An 18,102-nucleotide genomic window follows, 5' to 3' on the forward strand; every position below is an offset into this window, starting at 1 on the left:
AAAAATGCCCAGAGAGGTGTACCTACTTGGGACTCAAGTTTCAAGAGGTTAACAACCCTCTAAGCTCAGTCTTGGACCCCAACCAAGATCACTTAAGTTAGATTTTTAGCATGTCAGTGGATTTGGTTGCTGCACAAACAAAACCCTACATCATTCCATTATAGAAAACAGAACTGCATTAATAATTACCTTCATAATAAAACAATGAAAACTGAATTGGAAAAGAAACATGAATTAGGTATAAATTTATTAAAGTGTGCTTATTCTTTTTATCTGTTTGTTGCTAAACTCTTTTTTCAAAAATAAGGTCTCTGAATGAGAAAAGGAAGAATTTTAATATGAAAATTTTAACTAAAATCATGTTACACTGATGACAAAGACCTAAGGAGCAAACAGGTATGAAAAAGCTAGGACTGGACACAAGCTGTGTTCTTACAGAGAATGTCTGTATGAATCATTAAGTTACTTAGGTGAAAATCTGTGGGTTGTGTTATAACTGAGGTTCTGACAGGTGACCCCTCTTGGTAGCCATGATTTCATCCTCTGTATCCTTCCGCTTTAAGATTCTTGACTCTGTTTGTTTATAATTCCTTAGTTCAAAATGCCTTGAGGGAAATATCCAATAAATTGCTGTTCAGAATTTCCTTCTCAGATGTTCCCTTAGTAATTGTCTTCTGGTGTTTGCCCTCAAAAGAAAAGTGCTGTTTTGTTGCATTGATTGAGTTCCTTCTTAAACCAGGCACTTTAGGAGTTCTACTTCATCCCATCTTCACCAGCACCCTGTGATTAGGGCCCCCGATAATACAGAAGGAACCTGGGCCCAGAGAGGCTGTTTTCATTGGCCCAGATGGCTGCTGGGCAAAACTGAGTAATAACCCAGTTCAGTTCAGTTCAGTCACTCAGTCCTGTCCGACTCTTTGTGACCCCATGAACCGCAGCACCATAGGCCTCCCTGTCCATCACCAACTACTGGAGTCCACCCAAACCCATGTCCATCGATTCAGTGATGCCATCCAGCCATCTCATCCTCTGTTGTCCCCTTCTCCTCCTGCCCTCAATCTTTCCCAGCATCAGGGTCTTTTCCAGTGAGTCAGCTCTTCTCATGAGGTGGCCAAAATATTGGAGTTTCAGGTTCAACATCAGTCCTTCCAATGAACACCCAGAACTGGTCTCCTTTAGGATGGACTGGTTGGATCTCCTTGCAGTATAAGGGACTCTCAAGAGTCTTCTCCAACACCACAGTTCAAAAGCATCAATTCTTCAGCGATCAGCTTTCTTTATAGTCCAACTCTCACATCCATACATGACCACGGGAAAAACCATAGCCTTGACTAGACAGACCTTTGTTGGCAAAGTAATGTCTCTGCTTTTTAATATGCTATCTAGGTTGGTAATAACTTTCCTTCCAAGGAGTAAACGTCTTTTAATTTCATGGCTGCAATCACCATCTGCAGTGATTTTGGAGCCCAAAAAAATAAAGTCTGACACTGTTGACACTGTTTCCACTGTTTCCCTATCTATTTGCCATGAAGTGAAGGGACCAGATGCCATGATCTTAGTTTTCTGAATGTTGAGCCTTAACCCAACTTTTTCACTCTCTTCTTTCACTTTCATCAAGAGGCTCTTTAGTTCTTCTTCACTTTCTGCCATAAGGGTGGTGTCATTTGCATATCTGAGGTTACTGATATTTCTCCTGGCAATCTTGATTCCAGCTTGTGCTTCCTCTAGCCCAGCGTTCCTGATGATGTACTCTCCATGCTAGTTAAATAAGTAGGGTTTTTAGGGCAGTGAAAATACTCTCTATGAATCAGTACTGGAAAATTCACAAATATGTAGAAGTTAAACAACACACTCCTGAGCAACCAGTGGGTCAAAGAAGAAATCAAAGGGGAAGTGAAAAAATAGCTTGATGCAAATGAAATGACAGCACAGTATAAAATCTTCGGGATGCTACAAAAGCAGTTCTAAGAGGAGAGTTGAAGGCAAAGTACTTACATTCAGAAAAAATAAAGATCTCAAATAAACAGTTTCAGTTTACACCTCAAAGAACTAGAAAAGGAGATCAAGTCTAGTAGAAGGAAGGAAATTACAAATGTCAGAGGAGAAATAAATGAAATAGAGACTAAAAAGACAACAGAAAAGATCAATGAAACTAGAAGCTGGCTTTTCAAAAATAATTAAAATTTACAAATCTTTAGTTAGACTAAAAAGAGAGGACTCATAAAATCAGAAGTTAAAAGGGAGGCATTACAAATGATAGCGCAGAAATACAAAGGATCATAAGGGACTACTATGAACAATTATATGCCAACAAATTGGATAACCTAGAAGAAATGGATATATCTTAGAAAAATGCAACATACTAAATCAGGAAGAAATAGGATATCAAAATTGCCCAGTAGCAACTAGGGAGATTGAATCAGAATCAAAACTCTCCCAACAAAGAAAAGCTAAAGACCAGGAAAATTCTACCTACATTTAAAGAATTAATGCAGTTTCTTTTCAAACTCTTCCAGAAGAGTGAAAATGTGAACACTGCCTTTTGAATTTTTACTTTTTAAATCAATCTGTTCAAATCATAGGAGATAGAGGAGATGATCATTTCAAAATGGAACATATGACCAGTTTGATCATGTGAAAGTAAAAGAGAAGTGATGGAGGGCTGGAGAAGAAGGGGCACATGTCTAGGCGGGGGGAAATGCTAGCATCCTCAACTAGAGAGCAGACAGATGAAGAGATGCTCTGTCATCAGGGACCAGGAAGCAAATGCTGACATAGACTAGAATTTCAGAGGTGACCGCGGATAAAACAACATAGGGAAAAGGAGACAAAGGTCACTGGGTGATAATGTGCATAAGCTCAGCCAATAGCATGAGCCCAGAGTTAATAAATTGAGCTACAGCCATTTAAGGTTATTTAGACCAACCTAGATAGTATATTAAAAAGCAGAGACATTACTTTGCCAACCAAGGTCCGTCTAGTCAAGGCTATGGTTTTTCCCATGGTCATGTATGGATGTGAGAGTTGGACTGTGAAGAAAGCTGATCACCGAAGAATTGATGCTTTTGAACTGTGGTGCTGGAGAAGACCCTTGAGAGTCCCTTGGACTGCAAGAAGATCCAACCAGTCCATTCTAAAGGAGATCAATCCTGGGTGTTCGGTGGAAGGACTGATGCTAAAGCTGAAACTGCAATACTTTGGCCACCTCATGCGAAGAGTTGACTCATTGGAAAAGACTCTGATGCTGGGAAGGATTGGGGGTGGGAGGAGAAGGGGACAACAGAGAATGAGATGGCTGGATGGCATCACCAACTCGATGGACCTGAGTTTGAGTGAACTTCGGGAGTTGGTGATGGACAGGGAGGCCTGGCGTGCTGTGATTCATGGGGTTGCAAAGAGTCAGACACGACTGAGTGACTGAACTGAACTGAACTGAACTGAACTGAACTGAAAGGTCAGAGGTGAGTTTGGGGAAGAAGATGTAAGTAGTGACTCGGACCAGTGGACGTGGAGATTGGTAGGGAGACGCGGGAGACTTCAGGTTTCTCATAAGCCCCCACCTTATTTTTTTTGCTGTGAGACTTGTGGGATTTTAGTTGCCCGACCAAGGATTGAACACAGACTCTTGGCAGTGAAAGCACAAAGTCCCAACCACTGTACCACCAGGGAATTCCCTATCACAAGCCTTCTGATGGTTTTCCTCTCCAGCATGTGTGCGTTCTGCTTTGCTAATTGCTCAGCGTTTCCTGTCATTCTGATGGGCACACACAGCACTTTCATTCTCTGCCCAAAAGTCTATACTTATTGGGGCTGTAGTATCCATTTTCTGTGAATTATGCAAAATTATATGTTCATGGAATAATGCTTTTTTAATTATCGTGATGCAATTCAGGCATTACCAGTGGATAACCTTTGAAATTTCAGATCATGCTCCACTTTCTCTTCTGAAATCTTAAAGTTTTCTATTCTTTTTAGTCTTTCCTTTTCCACCTCTTATTTTTCCAGCATTCCAATACTTTTATTCTCTCTGTCTTCCCTGAAAACACTCAATTAGCCCTTGATACTGAATACTGACTCCTAAACTCCCCTAAAGTACCGTGAAAAACATAAGATACCCACATCAGTAGTCTAGTAGTTTCGTTTTTATTGATATGGAAACTCTGAAGAGACTATGAATGGTTTTTGTTAAAATGCATACGCTTGGAGACTTCTCTGGTGGTTTAATGGTAAAGTATCTGCCTGCCAAATGCAAGGGACATGGGTTCAATCCCTGGTCCAGGAAGATTCCACATGCCAAGGGGCAATGAAGCCCGTGTGCTGCAGTTACTGAGCCCTCGCTCTGAAGGCCGTGCTCCACAACGAAAGAAGCCACTGCAGTGAGGAGCCTGTGCACCGCTCGAGAGAGTAGTCCCCACCCGCAGCAACTAGAGAAAGCCCGCATAGCAATGAGACCCAGTGCAGCCAAAAAAACAAAGAAATAAAAATAAAATGCATACACTTGGATCACTCCTATTTAAAACATCATCAGAGAGGCGGGTGAGAGGCCTCCAGGTAATAATATAAATAACATTCCAGATGAAAAAGTTGAGTTTTCAGTTGTATACAGAATCATTTGATCACTTCATTTTACTTAGTTGAAAAGTCTGTGGCCATCTTTTTCGAAAAACTACAGCTTCAATTGAAGGATCAAATGAGTCACATGGTATTTTTTTTTAAAAAAGATTTAAAGTTGATCACTTACAAAAGAATTTAACTTGATTTCACATTTCATTTACTCTGAAAACCATCCTCTTACCGCTGTTATACTGACCTCTTCTGGATAATTCTTGTAATGTCATTCTGATCATATGTTAGCTCTGTGTGTGTGTGTGTGTGTGTGTGTGTGTGTGTGTGTGTGTGTTACCGTACACTATGGAATTGCTGTCATAAAAAGCAGAGTCTGGTGTAACTGCAGAGTTCAACTAATTGAGGGTTTACTATATGCAGGTGCTAAGCAGGTAGTTCATGATCCAGTAGAGAGAACAGGTTTACAAACCAATGATGGCAGTGTACATACAAGCAATTATAATAAATTTTTAAGTGCATATAGAAGAAAAAGCAGGAAAAAATGAGCGAGAACTCTAGTCCGAGGTCCAGTGGGCACCCGACAACACGGTGACTCCTGTGGTTCCTTACAGAACCCACAGGGAGAGGACAGGTGAGAAGGGCAGGGCCTGACTATAAAGGGGCGCGTGGCTGTCTGGACCTGGTCCCCTATTCCGATGACTTGCTGAAGGACTTGAAGTAGGGGAGAGATGAGGACAGAATTTCCTGTTCTCGGTGTTAATGTGGCATCGGGGAGAGTAAGACACAACACAGTGTACCTGCACACAGGGAAGCAGGTACCAGCTACACACAAGGCAGACCTGAAGGGAGGTCCCCCAGTCAGAAGGGGACCCAGGGCAGAGAGGGGGCAGAGCTGGAGGGGCAGTGTTAATTGGTGACTGGCAGGCAGGTTAGTGAGGGGGTTTCCTCAACGTGTCTCCCCGGACTGTGTGGAGGCTGGAGTCGTAAGCCAGGAAAGGACAGATGGGCGAAGGGGCAGGTTTGGGGAAGTGATGAAAGTGTAGCCAGGGTCAGGGAGGCTTTGCTATCGATGCTGTCAACTGCAGGTAGAGTATAAAGTCACAGGGACTGTTCAGGATGGGACCATTTCTATTCATAAACTTCAGCTGGACGCTGAACGCAGACTCATATATTTCACTGGTAACTTTACTCCCTACCTCTTCAAAGCAGCTACTCCTCACTTCTCTGTTCTTTCCAAAACTTGAACTATCTCATCTGAAAGTTGCTTCCCTCCGTGCCCTTAGCAGCTTTGACCTTGAACAAAGTGTTTTACATCTAGTGGAGGGGTAGACTTGTTTTCTTTAAGGCTTCCTATAGCTTTATAATGTTATCATTCTGTTGAAAACAAATATGATGTGTGTATGTGAGTTACAAACCTGAACTAGACCTACAGTGGATGCTTTGAAGATCTCTTTTCAATAGTATCAACTGTGGTATAAAATCAAAAGATTTTGTTTTCAAAGACATTCTTTCAGCAGGGTTAAAAGTTTAGTTGATAGTGTTAAATATATCTGTGAATGTGAATGGAGAACAGATATACAACTTGACTAACGTGCTTACAAAACAGCCCCCAAGCTGAAAATTCATCACTGTAAATCAGTTAACCAACTGATAAAAAGTCCCTTTGTAAGTAGCTTTTAAGTGTGACATTTAACCAGAATATTGAGTTAGGGGTTTCAGATTTTGACTATTCAGGTACCCGATGATATTAAAATACATCTCATATCATCACTGTTAAATATAGTAGGTATTTTTGTTGAGAATTGGTGGCTTTGCCATAGTATTTTGTCCAGCTGAATTGCCACGAGAGAAAAAATAGTAATGCACAAAGAATTCATGAAAGATTTTTCAGTGTCTTATAAATAAATGTACGATTAGTTGAAGCTGTATCAGCTTTTCATTTAAGGCCTGCAGCTGTTGGTGTAAGAAGCATCAAATTTCAAAAGAAGAACATAAATAAATAGCATGAGAAAAAGTCTCCTGAGAAGAAAATAAAATAAAAATTAAGCATCTGGATTATCATTCACATTGCTTCTCACAGTCAAGGTTTGGTGCTAAAATATCAATTTCAAGTACATAATTTAGTCAGTTTCAATTCATGCTGGAAACAGCTCTGTAAAAATAATGCAGAATAAAAGATTAAGATTATTCAAAAGTTCAGTAGATTTTCTTTACACCTTATAAAAAATGAATGATCTAATTGTTCTTTTTAAAGAAAGGAAAAGCCTCTTGATGAAAGTGAAAGAGGAGAGTGAAAAGGTTGGCTTGAAGCTCAACATTCAGAAAACAAAGATCATGGCATCTGGTCCCGTCACTTCATGGGAAATAGATGGAAAAACAGTGGAAACAGTGTCAGACTTCGTTTTTTTGGGCTCCAAAATCACTGCAGATGCTGATTGCAGCCATGAAATTAAAAGACGCTTGCTCCTTGGAAGGAAAGTTATGACCAACCTTGATAGTATATTAAAAAGCAGAGACATTACTTTGCCAACCAAGGTCCGTCTAGTCAAGGCAATGGTTTTTCCCGTGGTCATGTATGGATGTGAGAGTTGGACTGTGAAGAAGGCTGATCGCCGAAGAATCGATGCTTTTGAACTGTGGTGTTGGAGAAGACTCTTGAGAGTCCCTTATACTGCAAGGAGATCCAACCAGTCCATTCTAGAGGAGATCAATCCTGGATGTTCATTGGAGGGACTGATGCTAAAGCTGAAACTGCAATACTTTGGCCACCTCATGCGACGAGTTGACTCACTGGAAAAGACTCTGATGCTGGGAAAGGTTGGGGGCGGGAGGAGAAGGGGACGACGGAGAATGAGATGGCTGGATGGCATCACCGACTCGATGGACATGAGTTTGAGTGAACTCCGGGAGTTGGTGATGGACAGGGAGGCCTGGCGTGCTGTGATTCATGGGGTCGCGGAGAGTCGGACACGACTGAGCGACTGAACTGAACTGAACTGACTGAAGACTACATAAGATCACCTTGTTGCTGCTGCTGCTGCTAAATCACTTCAGTCGTGTCCGACTCTGTGTGACCCATAGACGGCAGCCCACCAGGCTCCCCCATCCCTGGGATTCTCCAGGCAAGAACACTGGAGTGGGTTGCCATTTCCTTCTCCAATGTGTGAAAGTGAAAAGTGAAAGTGAACTCGCTCAGTCATGTCTGACTCGTAGCGACCCCATGGACTGCAGCCTACCAGGCTCCTCCGTCCATGGGATTTTCTAGGCAAGAGTACTGGAGTGGCTTGCCAGTACTTTCACGTAATTTGTTAAACAAGATATAATTTTAGTTTACTGAGAAAATAACTCATAATTTTAGCATGTTGAGTCTGACTTCTCTTTATTGTAATGATCATTATTTAAGGTTTTCTCAAATGGTAAAGTTTTTTCACTTAAAAAAGGTCTAAAAAAAGTGAAAGTCACTCAGTCGTGTCCAGCTCTTTTTGATCCCAGGGACCATACAGTCCATGGAATTCTCCAGGTCCAAATACTGGAGTGGGTAGTCTTTCCCTCCTCCAGGGGATCTTCCCAATGCAGGTATCAAACCCAGGTCTCCTGCATTGCAGGCAGATTCTTTACCACAAGGTACAAGCCCCCCAAAAAAGGGAAGCCCCCAAAAAATAGTTCTAAGGAAAGTGATTTTTAAAGACTGTTACATAAGACTTTGCAGTTTACTTGAAACAGAACAGTATACATTTAATACTAGCAAAGTCGCATGTGAATTTGATTTTTATAAGACTTTTGTTGACATTGGATTCCACTGGAAATGAGTCTCACAGGCTTTTCCTGCTCATTTAAGGTCAAGTTCACTGTAGAAAGTTAAAATCACATACAAGGGTCATGATTCAGGGTTTAACTGTTGGTTTTGTAGGAGGTTTTTCTCCTTGGCACACTTAGTGCTGTGTTCTGGAATTGGTGCCCAGACAATTTTAAGTGTGGTATGAGCTGTTTGTGTCACGGGAATAAAATTAGATACGCCTGTTGCTAATAGGAGGGAATGAAACATGAGACAGACCCAGAATGGGAGCCTTCCTCCCACTGCCTGGCAAACTTGACCCCTCCCCTCTCACTGGGCGATTCCTGGGACAGCCTCAAGTCCTGTCTCAGAAGCTCTGAAGGAGTGCAGTTAATTCACTTTGTGCTTTCTGACAACATCTATGGTAAGTAATTGGCTTTAACTTGGATCTTACAGAATTAGAATGTTCAACTTAAAGACCAAATAGGTATAAGGCTTCTTGATTATTTTTCCTTCATAGATGACATAAAGGAAAATAAATTTAAAATGTTAAATACATTTAGCTCAAAATGATTATCTATTAAATATCAACAAAATGGAATTAACGCTTCAACTTTCAAGTTTTTCCAACTACTAAAATGCTACGTGCTGTGATTCATGGGGTCGCAGAGAGTCGGTCACGACTGAGCAACTGAACTGAACTGAACTGAAAATGCTACATTATTCTAGCATGATTATGTCCTTCTAATAGTTTTAATTTTAGAACACCATGATATATTTTTGTATTATCAGGCATTCAGTTGTTATATTGTAGTTAATCTAGGTAAAGAGTAATCTTTCAGATCACCTATTTCTAATTCTGGGCTTCCCTGGTGGCTCAGACAGTAAAGAATCTGCCTGCAATGAAGGAGACCCGGGTTTGATCCCTGGGTGGGAAGATTCCCTGGAGAAGGGAATGGCAACCCACTCCAGAGTTCTTGCCAGGAGAATTCCATGGACAGAGGAGCCTGGTGGGCTACAGTCCATGGGGTCAGAAAGAGTCAGACAAGACTGAGTGACTAACACTTTCACTTCTAATTCTACTCTTAAACTTTTGTGGTAGAAGTACATTTGCTTTACATTTTGTCCTAGTTTTGTCAAAGACGTTTAAACACAGAGTAAAATTCATGAGAACCAAAGTCCAGGTGGTTTGATACATTGAGAATAAGCAAAACAGAAGCAAAATGCCAGCTTCAGCTGCCCAACTCTTCTTGGAGGAAAAAGGGAGAAATGTCTCTCTCCCCAAATCTGGAGAAAATAGTCTATTGCTCAAAACATGTATCAGAAAGTATAATAAGTAGAATATGAGATAAACGTGTGCTGTGCTTTGACCTGTTAAATGTCTGTTCTTTCTGGTGGATCCTAAGTAACATAGGGCCTTTGGAGGACAAGTTTCTAAAGAAAGTCATCAAGAAAGATAATAGGGAAAAAATAGCTTGGCTGGCTGGAAAATTTGTCAGCAGAATGGAGTAACTCACTAGTGCAAAATGAACTACAAAACTCCCTGTGTTTATGTTTTGCTTGTTTTCTTGGAAACATTTTGTAGAGATGGATACATAGAGGCGTAATTACCACCTTGTGGTTCAAGTTGTTGTTAGTCTTAGAGGTTCTAGAATTTATCTGAGGTTTCTTTCAAAGCCAAATGAAAAGCAGTGTTTCACTATATTTAAATATCAAATTCCAAAGACTAACACATCCAAGTTTCCTGAATATGTTGGCTAAACTTGCAGCTAAAATGCTGCAAATGAAGCTGTTCCGTGTTGTCCTTTAAAAAATAAACACTGTAGTCATTAAACTAAATTCCTACTGTTGTCTGGTTGCTTAAGTCGTGTCTGACTCTGTGACCCCATGGACTGCAGCATGCCAAGCTCCTCTATCCTTCACCATCTCCCGGAGTTTGCTCAAACTCATGTCCATTGAGTCGGTGATGCCATCCAACAATCTCATCCTCTGTCGTCCCCTTTTCCTTCTGCCTTCAATCTTTCCCAGCATCAGGGTCTTTTGCAGTGAGTCAGCTCTTCGCATCAGGTGGCTAAAGAATTAGAGCTTCAGCTTCTGCATCAGTCCTTCCAATGAATATTCAGGGCTGATTTCCTTTAGGATTGACTGGTTTGATCTCCTTGCAGTCCAAGGGACTCTCGAGTCTTTTCCAGCGCCACAATTTGAAAGCATCAATTCTTTGGCACTCAGCCTTCTTTGTGGTCCAGCTCTACTATATTGAAGGTGAAAATCAAATAACAATTATAAATTATGAATGGGTGCCTGTTTTGTTTAATTTTGCACATTTTGTGGGACCTGGGAAGGGTTCCCCCAGCTCCCTCTTCTACATTGCTGCTTCTCAAGTGAGCCCAGCACTGCTCGCCCCCCGTGGCTTTGGTTTCCTAGTGAGGAACCTTCAGAACCCACCTCTGCTTCCTTCTTTCCTCGCTGCCTCCTTTCTCTCTCAGCCTCAAGAGCATCTAGCCTTATTCTTTTCTGGACCTGCTTCAGGACCAGATGGTTCTCTGGTGTTTGCTGAGCTTTGTAGAATTCCTTACCCACTGTCTTTGCCGTTCCAGACTCCACGCTCACTTCTTATTTCACATCTTACTGTGCCTTAGGAAATTTCCTGGGAAACAGATGCAGGAGTGTTTGGTGATCTGCAGACTTGGAGGAGACTTGAGACTTCTCCCAGAGTCCTTCACAGTGTCCGAGTCCAATTGACTTTGGTCCAGCTGGTGTCCTGCGCATGCTGGTGAAGGAGCTGGCATTCCTATGGGTTGTGTGTGCCCAAGGCATGTGTGCTTCATCCTGAAGTCACTGGGCTAGAATTAGTCTTGAGGGAGGTCACTTTGGTTGCCATGGAAACTGGATAAGGGGCATGGAGGTGGAGAGAAGAGCTGTAAAACGTCAAAAGATGGCCTCAGCTGAGGTCTGGAAAACAGACCCCAAGGGAGAAACAGCAGGAAGAAGTTGTTGCTGGGGAGACGGTGCCTAAAACCCATCCTCACCTTTGTGACTGTTTTAACTCTTACTTGAAACATTCTCAGCAAGTTTTACGTGTGCAGCATCTTTGAAGAAACACACTCTCAAGAAGCCTGGTAGGTCGCGTGAGTTGATCAGTTGACCAACTCTTTGTTCATCAGTGGACAGAATTGATCATCACGTCATAGAACTAAGAAGGTGTGACTTTAGATTTCAGTCTGTGTTATATGATAGTGAAAGGGAAATACCTAAGATAATATGGTTGAAAAGTGAGGGTAAAAACAGCCTTTCTCTGATGCTAATCGTCCTCCCAAATCCAACTCATTTATCAAGGTAGAACTTTGCATGGCTTTGAGATACACAGTTGAAATACAAGGTACTTATGGATAGACATTCCTGGTAGAAAATGAAGTGGCATGAGGTCACTAAAATGTGAAACGCAGGAAAGGTCCAGCCTATAAACCTGTAGGTGCTGGTTATATAGTGGTGAACAAAACGGAAAACAGGACATCCTTATTTTGGCCTTAGTTCTGCTAACTTCAGCTTCTGGACATTGGTATTACTCTGTAGTCAAACATGACATGAGGACATGGTAAAAGCTTCAGATTTCTGAGTTTATTTAATAAAAACAAGAGCAAAACACTGAGAAAACATTTGAATTGCTTATCTTCATAATCATAGCCCTGCTTTAAAATACTCTCTAACTGAACTAAGAAACAAACATGCATTTTAAAAACCATAGTTTTATGACCCAACATTTGTATGACAGTGGCTAAAAGTGTTTTGTTTTTCTTTCCTCTTGTTACTTTTTTATTTAAATGAAGGTTTCTTCCCTGATCAGGAATGTTAGCTAGTTAAAGGGCATTTATTCTGTTGGTTTGCTGTCTTCTGTAAGGAACTTTTTTAAATGGCAGCTTGCCATTTTATTTTAAAAGTCAGTTCTGTTGCAGAGAAGAGAGAATGGTTTTATGATCTTGTAAACTGTGACTCTTTCTGTGCATGTGTGTGTTTTATAGCAGGGGCCTTTGTGATGGTGAGAATTGTATTGATTGTAACTTTGGATGAAATTGATAACTACAGTTTGTGTACTTTGCTTTATTTTATAGTCATGCTCAGCAATTTGACCAAAGATGAAGCAGAACTATTTTTTAAATTACTTGGTCATCCTAAATGTAGTCATAAAGTTGGGACAAGTATAGTGAATTTTCTGTTAACCTTTCTATTATCAGAGAAATATATATATGAAAAGGTAGATATATACAAATTTTTTAATCTGAAAAAATACAGAAAGACATTTGGGAAATGCAGTTTTAAATGAAAAAGGTAGACTATAGAGAGATGTTATTGTTAACAATTTTAAAATTTGTTTATAGTCTGTTTCTGTGGGTGTATATTTTAATACATATTTCACTATTCTGTTTTTCATTCAGCACTCTACTCTTAGCATTTCTCTAGGATATTCAAGATACGTGCTTTTCAAGCAGTTAATTCTGTCATGTTATGATAATCCAATAACTAGTTACTCTGATGTTTAAACGTTATCATTATTTGTTGTTGTTTAGTTGCTTAGTTGTGTCTTGACTCTTTTGTGACCCCACAGACTGTATAGCCCACCGGGTTTCTCTGTCCATGGGATCCTCCAGGCGAGAATACTGGTGTGGGTTGCCATTTCCTCTTGCAGGGGATCATCGAACCCAGGTCTCCTGTGTCTCCTGCATTGGCAAGCAGATTCTTTACCACTGAGCCACTAAGAAAGCCTTTACTTTCCAGTCACTCACCATTATAAATAACATAAAATAGATACCTTTAAACATCAATCTTCATTTTCATTCCTGATTGTTTCTTTGGAATAAGTTTCTAGAATTGAAATTACTGTCTGTTTGAGATTCTCGGTACGTAGTGCCAAATATCCTTCTAGAGGAATGGTGTTAATTTTCACTTTCAACAGCAGAGGAGTTTCATGCCCATTTTTCAAACATATCCATATGATCACTTATGCATGCCAATGTTGGCTAGAACCAGTTTTTAAATTTCCCTTACTGTTTGAAAACTGTCTGTGGAATTTGTGTTTGTGCTTCCTGGTATAGTAGAATCTTTTACTGTGTAGCAACCATTTGTGTTTCTTTAATGTGTGTGCATGGTTTTGCTCAAGTTGTATTGATTTATTTATCTTTCTAAGGGTATTAACCTTGTATTATCTTTAAGGCAAATATTTCTTCCATTAGTTATCTACTGTTGAATTTTCCTTATTTATGTACTTTTTGTCACATCTACCAAGGCAACCTCTTTGTTTTCCTAAATGTTGGCACCATGTAGGAATTATGTGAGTTATGATGCAAACAGTGACCTCCAAAACAGATAATAAGATTATGTTGGATGAAGCTAGGTTTGTGATAGGTTTGCACCAGCAATAGTAAGCTCTATATAGGAATAGACATATGTAACAATTGGAAGACATACATGTGTGTGTGCACGAGAATGTGTATATACACTCATGCTTAGAAAACAGCTGTTTTTATTGATCTCTGGCAATACTGTAAAAAATATGTGATAGTTTTGAATTCTGAGTCTCTGGCCATACCCCTGCAATCCAGTCTCAGACTCTGAGCTTATCTTTTATGGACTGTCTGAATTTGCCATCTTATTTAGATGACATGTGTTTTGAAATTAATATAACAGAATGATGTGATATGATGGGATTGAGTGTGTCCAGGGAAGACTTCTTGGAGGAGATGACACGGGAACTGGTGCTGAAGGTGAAAAGGGGGCCAGCAGAGGGTGTCAGGTGGGGAGGATGCCCAGCAGTGAGTCCTGACCTGAGGGTTCAGCTGGGCTGTTTGCGAGTAGGTGGGCCGCAGTGGTAGCAGATAAAGAGGTGAGCGAAAGCTCTCATGTTGGATTGGGAAGTGGGGTGGGCGAGCAATGGAGGATCCTGGATATTCTCAATGGTTAAAAGACATGGGAAGATTAGACATCATAGAGTGACAGGCACTGACTTGTTTCACGTGCCTGCCGCTGGGTCGAGAGAGGCTTCCAGAGGGGGAGGAAGGAGACAGGTTTGCAGCGGTGAAGATGAGGGAGTTTGAGGGGCTGGCACCAGAGTGGTTGCCATGGAAATGGAGGGAAGTAGGCAGACCGAGGACCTAGGCTGAAGGTGGAGTTGGTGTGGGGTTGATGTGGGGCTTGAAGGGGAAAGGGGAAAGCAAGAATGACTTCAGAGACTTTGAAGACCTAGGTGGGTGGTGATGGACTTTCTCACATAAAAAAAGACTGGAGGGGTCAAAGATGAGTAAGTGAAGAATGCCCTCATGAAACTGTTAATAACCGCTTGGGTTTTGAATAATGCAGATTGTCAGTCCTCAGTGTTTGAAAATACTGGGTGATGAACAGCACCATTTTATACAATCAGTTTGAACATGGGGGAAATGCCCGTTCAGTTGGAAAGAGATTTAAAGAATTATTTTAGACCATGACTTTTTAAATAAGGACATCTTTAACATTCCTAAAAGTAAATGCATAAAAAAATCTCAGAGGAGTGTACTTTATGTTCTGATTCATCATTTTGCTACCTTTACAATCAGAAAAGTCATCATAATTTCTAATTTTAATTTAAACAAAACTGGTTCCAAATAGGAAAAGGAGTACGTCATGGCTGTATATTGTCACCCTGCTTATTTAACTTATATGCAGAGTACATCATGAGGAATGCTGGGCTGGAAGAAGCACAAGCTGGAATCAAGATTACCGGGAGAAATATCAATAACCTCAGATATGCAGATGACATCACCCTTATGGCAGAAAGTGAAGAGGAACTAAAAAGCCTCTTGATGAAAGTGAAAGAAGAGAGTGAAAAAGTTGGCTTAAAGCTCAACATTCAGAAAACTAAGATCATAGCATCTGGTCCCATCACTTCATGGGAAATAGATGGAGAAACAGTGGAAACAGTATCAGACTTTATTTTGGAGGGCTCCAAAATCACTGTGGATGCTGATTGCAGCCATGAAATTAAAAGACGCTTACTCCTTGGAAGGCAAGTTATGACCAACCTAGACAGCATATTAAAAAGCAGAGACATTACTTTACCAACAAAGGTCCGTCTAGTCAAGGCTATGGTTTTTCCTGTGGTCATGTATGGATGTGAGAGTTGGACTGTGAAGAAAGCTGATTGCTTTTGAACTGTGGTGTTGGAGAAGACTCTTGAGAGCCCCTTGGACTTCAAGGAGATCCAACCAGTCCATTCTAAAAGAGATCAGTCCTGAATATTCATTGGAAGGACTGATGCTAAAGCTGAAACACCAATAATTTGGCCACTTCATGCGAAGAGTTGACTCACTGGAAAAGACTCTGATGCTGGGAAGGATTGTGGGCAGGAGGAGAAGGGGACGACAGAGGATGAGATGGCTGGATGGCATCACTGACTCGATGGACATGAGGTTGAGTGAACTCCGGGAGTTGGTGATGGACAGGGAGGCCTGGCGTACTGCAATTCATGGGATCGCAAAGAGTCGGACACGACTGAGCGACTGAACTGAAGTGAACTGATGCTCTTTTTGTGTGTGCGTGTAAAGAGGAGAATGAGCAACTTTTTAAAATCTCTTCCTAAAATGGAAATTGTTACTAAAACTCTTACCCTGATTTACATAAAACGATGGATGTTTGTAAACCTTTGTACCCATCCATGTTTTGATCTTTCTTGAAGTAGGTCAGTACTTGGGATCTTTATTATAGGCAAATGTTGGTGTGATTGGTATCTTGTAAAGATAATTCTAATTTTTGATTCTGAGTAATATTTAGTAGCTGAAGGAGGATGTAACCTAATCGTTTGGCATAAAACTGAGGAACTGGAATTTTTTTCACAAGGCTTATCGGTACCAGCTTGATTTTCCTCCCACTGAATCTTTTAAGAACTTGATCACTTGACTATTGTAGGTTGATGCTTCAATTTCAAAGTTAATCTTGCAGAATTTTGAAAGCTGTATATGTATTGAGTTTATTGATTAAGACCTGAAAACGTGATTGTTGTTGTTGTAGTCGCTAAGTCGTGTCCAACTCTTTTGCGATCCCATGGACTCCATAGCCACCAGGTTCCTCTGTCCATGGGATTTCCCAGGCAAGAGTACTGGAGTGAGTTGCCATTTCCTTCTCCAGGGGATCATCCCAAGCCAGGGATTGAACTCTCATCTCCTGCATTGGCAGGTGGGTTCTTTACCACTGAACCACCTTGGAACCCTGGAAATATGATCACTGGATTTCAAATGAATTTGTTATATCTAATATGGTGAATGACAGATTATCACTGTGGCTGAAATACAATGACATGTTGCAAAGTATTCTTTAATGCTCTTTTCAAAAATCACTTAATTTTGGAGATTTGTTATTGGGGTAAAAAAATGTTTTGTTGGACTAATGGTCAGTCAATATTGACAAATTCTCTCTCTGTCCGACTGTCTGTCCCTTTGTCCCTCTCCCCACTCCTGCTTCCCCACCCCTCCCCGCTTTCCCCAATCCCCCTCTTCACCCCCTACCTGTGGCAGATGGTGCGTGAACAATACACCACGATCACGGAGGGCACCCACATAGAGCGGCCAGAGAACCAGGCTGTCTACAAAATTGGCATTTACGGCTGGAGAAAGCGTTGCCTGTATTTGTTCGTCCTTCTTTTGCTCATCATCCTCCTTGTGAATTTTGCTCTTACCATTTGGATTCTTAGAGTCATGTGGTTTTCCCCAGTAAGTGTGTATTTTTCCTGATAATCATGTTCTCGTTCTGTTTGTGCTGTCAGTCCATCCCCATTGCATCAACAGAAGCTTCCTCTCATGCAGTTAGTGTTTGTCTCCTGTCTGGATAGAGCGCTCAGTAGCAAAAAAAAAAACAAAAAACATAACATTTAAAATAATATAGCATTTACCTTTTCTTAACCTTTTTTAATAGTTTCACTGCAGATTATACTGTGTTGATCTCACAGTGAGTTTTCATTGCGGTTTTTCCACCCATCATTATCTTTTCATGGTGGGAAAATTGGAGCCATCTTGAGTTTGGGGTTGATTGTGTGTCATGATTGCTTAAAGATTATTTAATTCATTAACTGGGAAAAATTTTCAAATTGTATTTTTCTAATTTCACTAATTTATAAATATTTACCATTTAGATGCAACTTAATTGATTTTTTAAAAGCCCCATTCTGATATGCAATAAATTCTAGTATACATTTCAGTATTTAACAGCAAACTTAGTAACTTTTGAATTCAGTTCAGTTCAATTGCTCAGTCATTTCCGATTCTTTGCGACCCCATGGACTACAGCACGCCAGGCCTTCCAGTCCATCACCAGCTCCCAGAGCTTACTCAAACTCATGTCCATCAAGTTGGTGATGCCATCCAGCCATCTCATCCTCTGTCATCCCCATCTCCTCCCACCTTCAATCTTTCCCAGCATCAGGGTCTTTTCCAATGAGTCCGTTCTTCTTCTCATCAGGTGGCCAAAGTATTGGAGTTTCAGCTTCAGCATCAGGCCTTCCAATGAATATTCAGGACTGATTTCCTTATGATGGACTGGTTGGATCTCCTTGCAGTCCAAGGGACTCTCAAGAATCTTCTCCAACACCACAGTTCAAAAGCATCAATTCTTTGGTGCTCAGTTTTCTTTATAGTCCAACTCTCACATCCATACGTGACTACTGGAAAAACCATAGCTTTGACTAGATGAACATTTGTTGGCAAAGTAATGTCTCTGCTTTTTAATATGCTGTCTACTTTGGT

At 40.8% G+C, this 18,102-nt stretch overlaps 1 protein-coding gene across 2 annotated transcripts in view; it reads left to right on the forward strand.

Annotated features, from left to right (window-relative positions):
- The first annotated feature begins 8,627 nt into the window (after positions 1 to 8,627).
- Positions 8,628 to 18,102, forward strand: part of SGCG (sarcoglycan gamma) — a 32,392-nt gene continuing 22,917 nt past the window's right edge. The window contains exons 1-3 of one of the 2 annotated variants that reach the window (XM_055426390.2): positions 8,678 to 8,765; positions 10,981 to 11,460; positions 16,879 to 17,073. In XM_055426390.2, the coding sequence (XP_055282365.1) occupies positions 16,879 to 17,073 (195 nt within the window). In that variant the 5' untranslated portion in view covers positions 8,678 to 8,765; positions 10,981 to 11,460. Of the gene's footprint in view, positions 8,766 to 10,980; positions 11,461 to 16,878; positions 17,074 to 18,102 lie in introns of both variants that reach the window. The other variant, XM_055426389.2, reaches the window with a different exon arrangement.

This window comes from Moschus berezovskii, chromosome 13, assembly GCF_049115385.1.
Source record: "Moschus berezovskii isolate FMDL1 chromosome 13, NW_MosBer_1.0, whole genome shotgun sequence".
In the NCBI taxonomy this organism is placed as follows: domain Eukaryota; kingdom Metazoa; phylum Chordata; class Mammalia; order Artiodactyla; family Moschidae; genus Moschus; species Moschus berezovskii.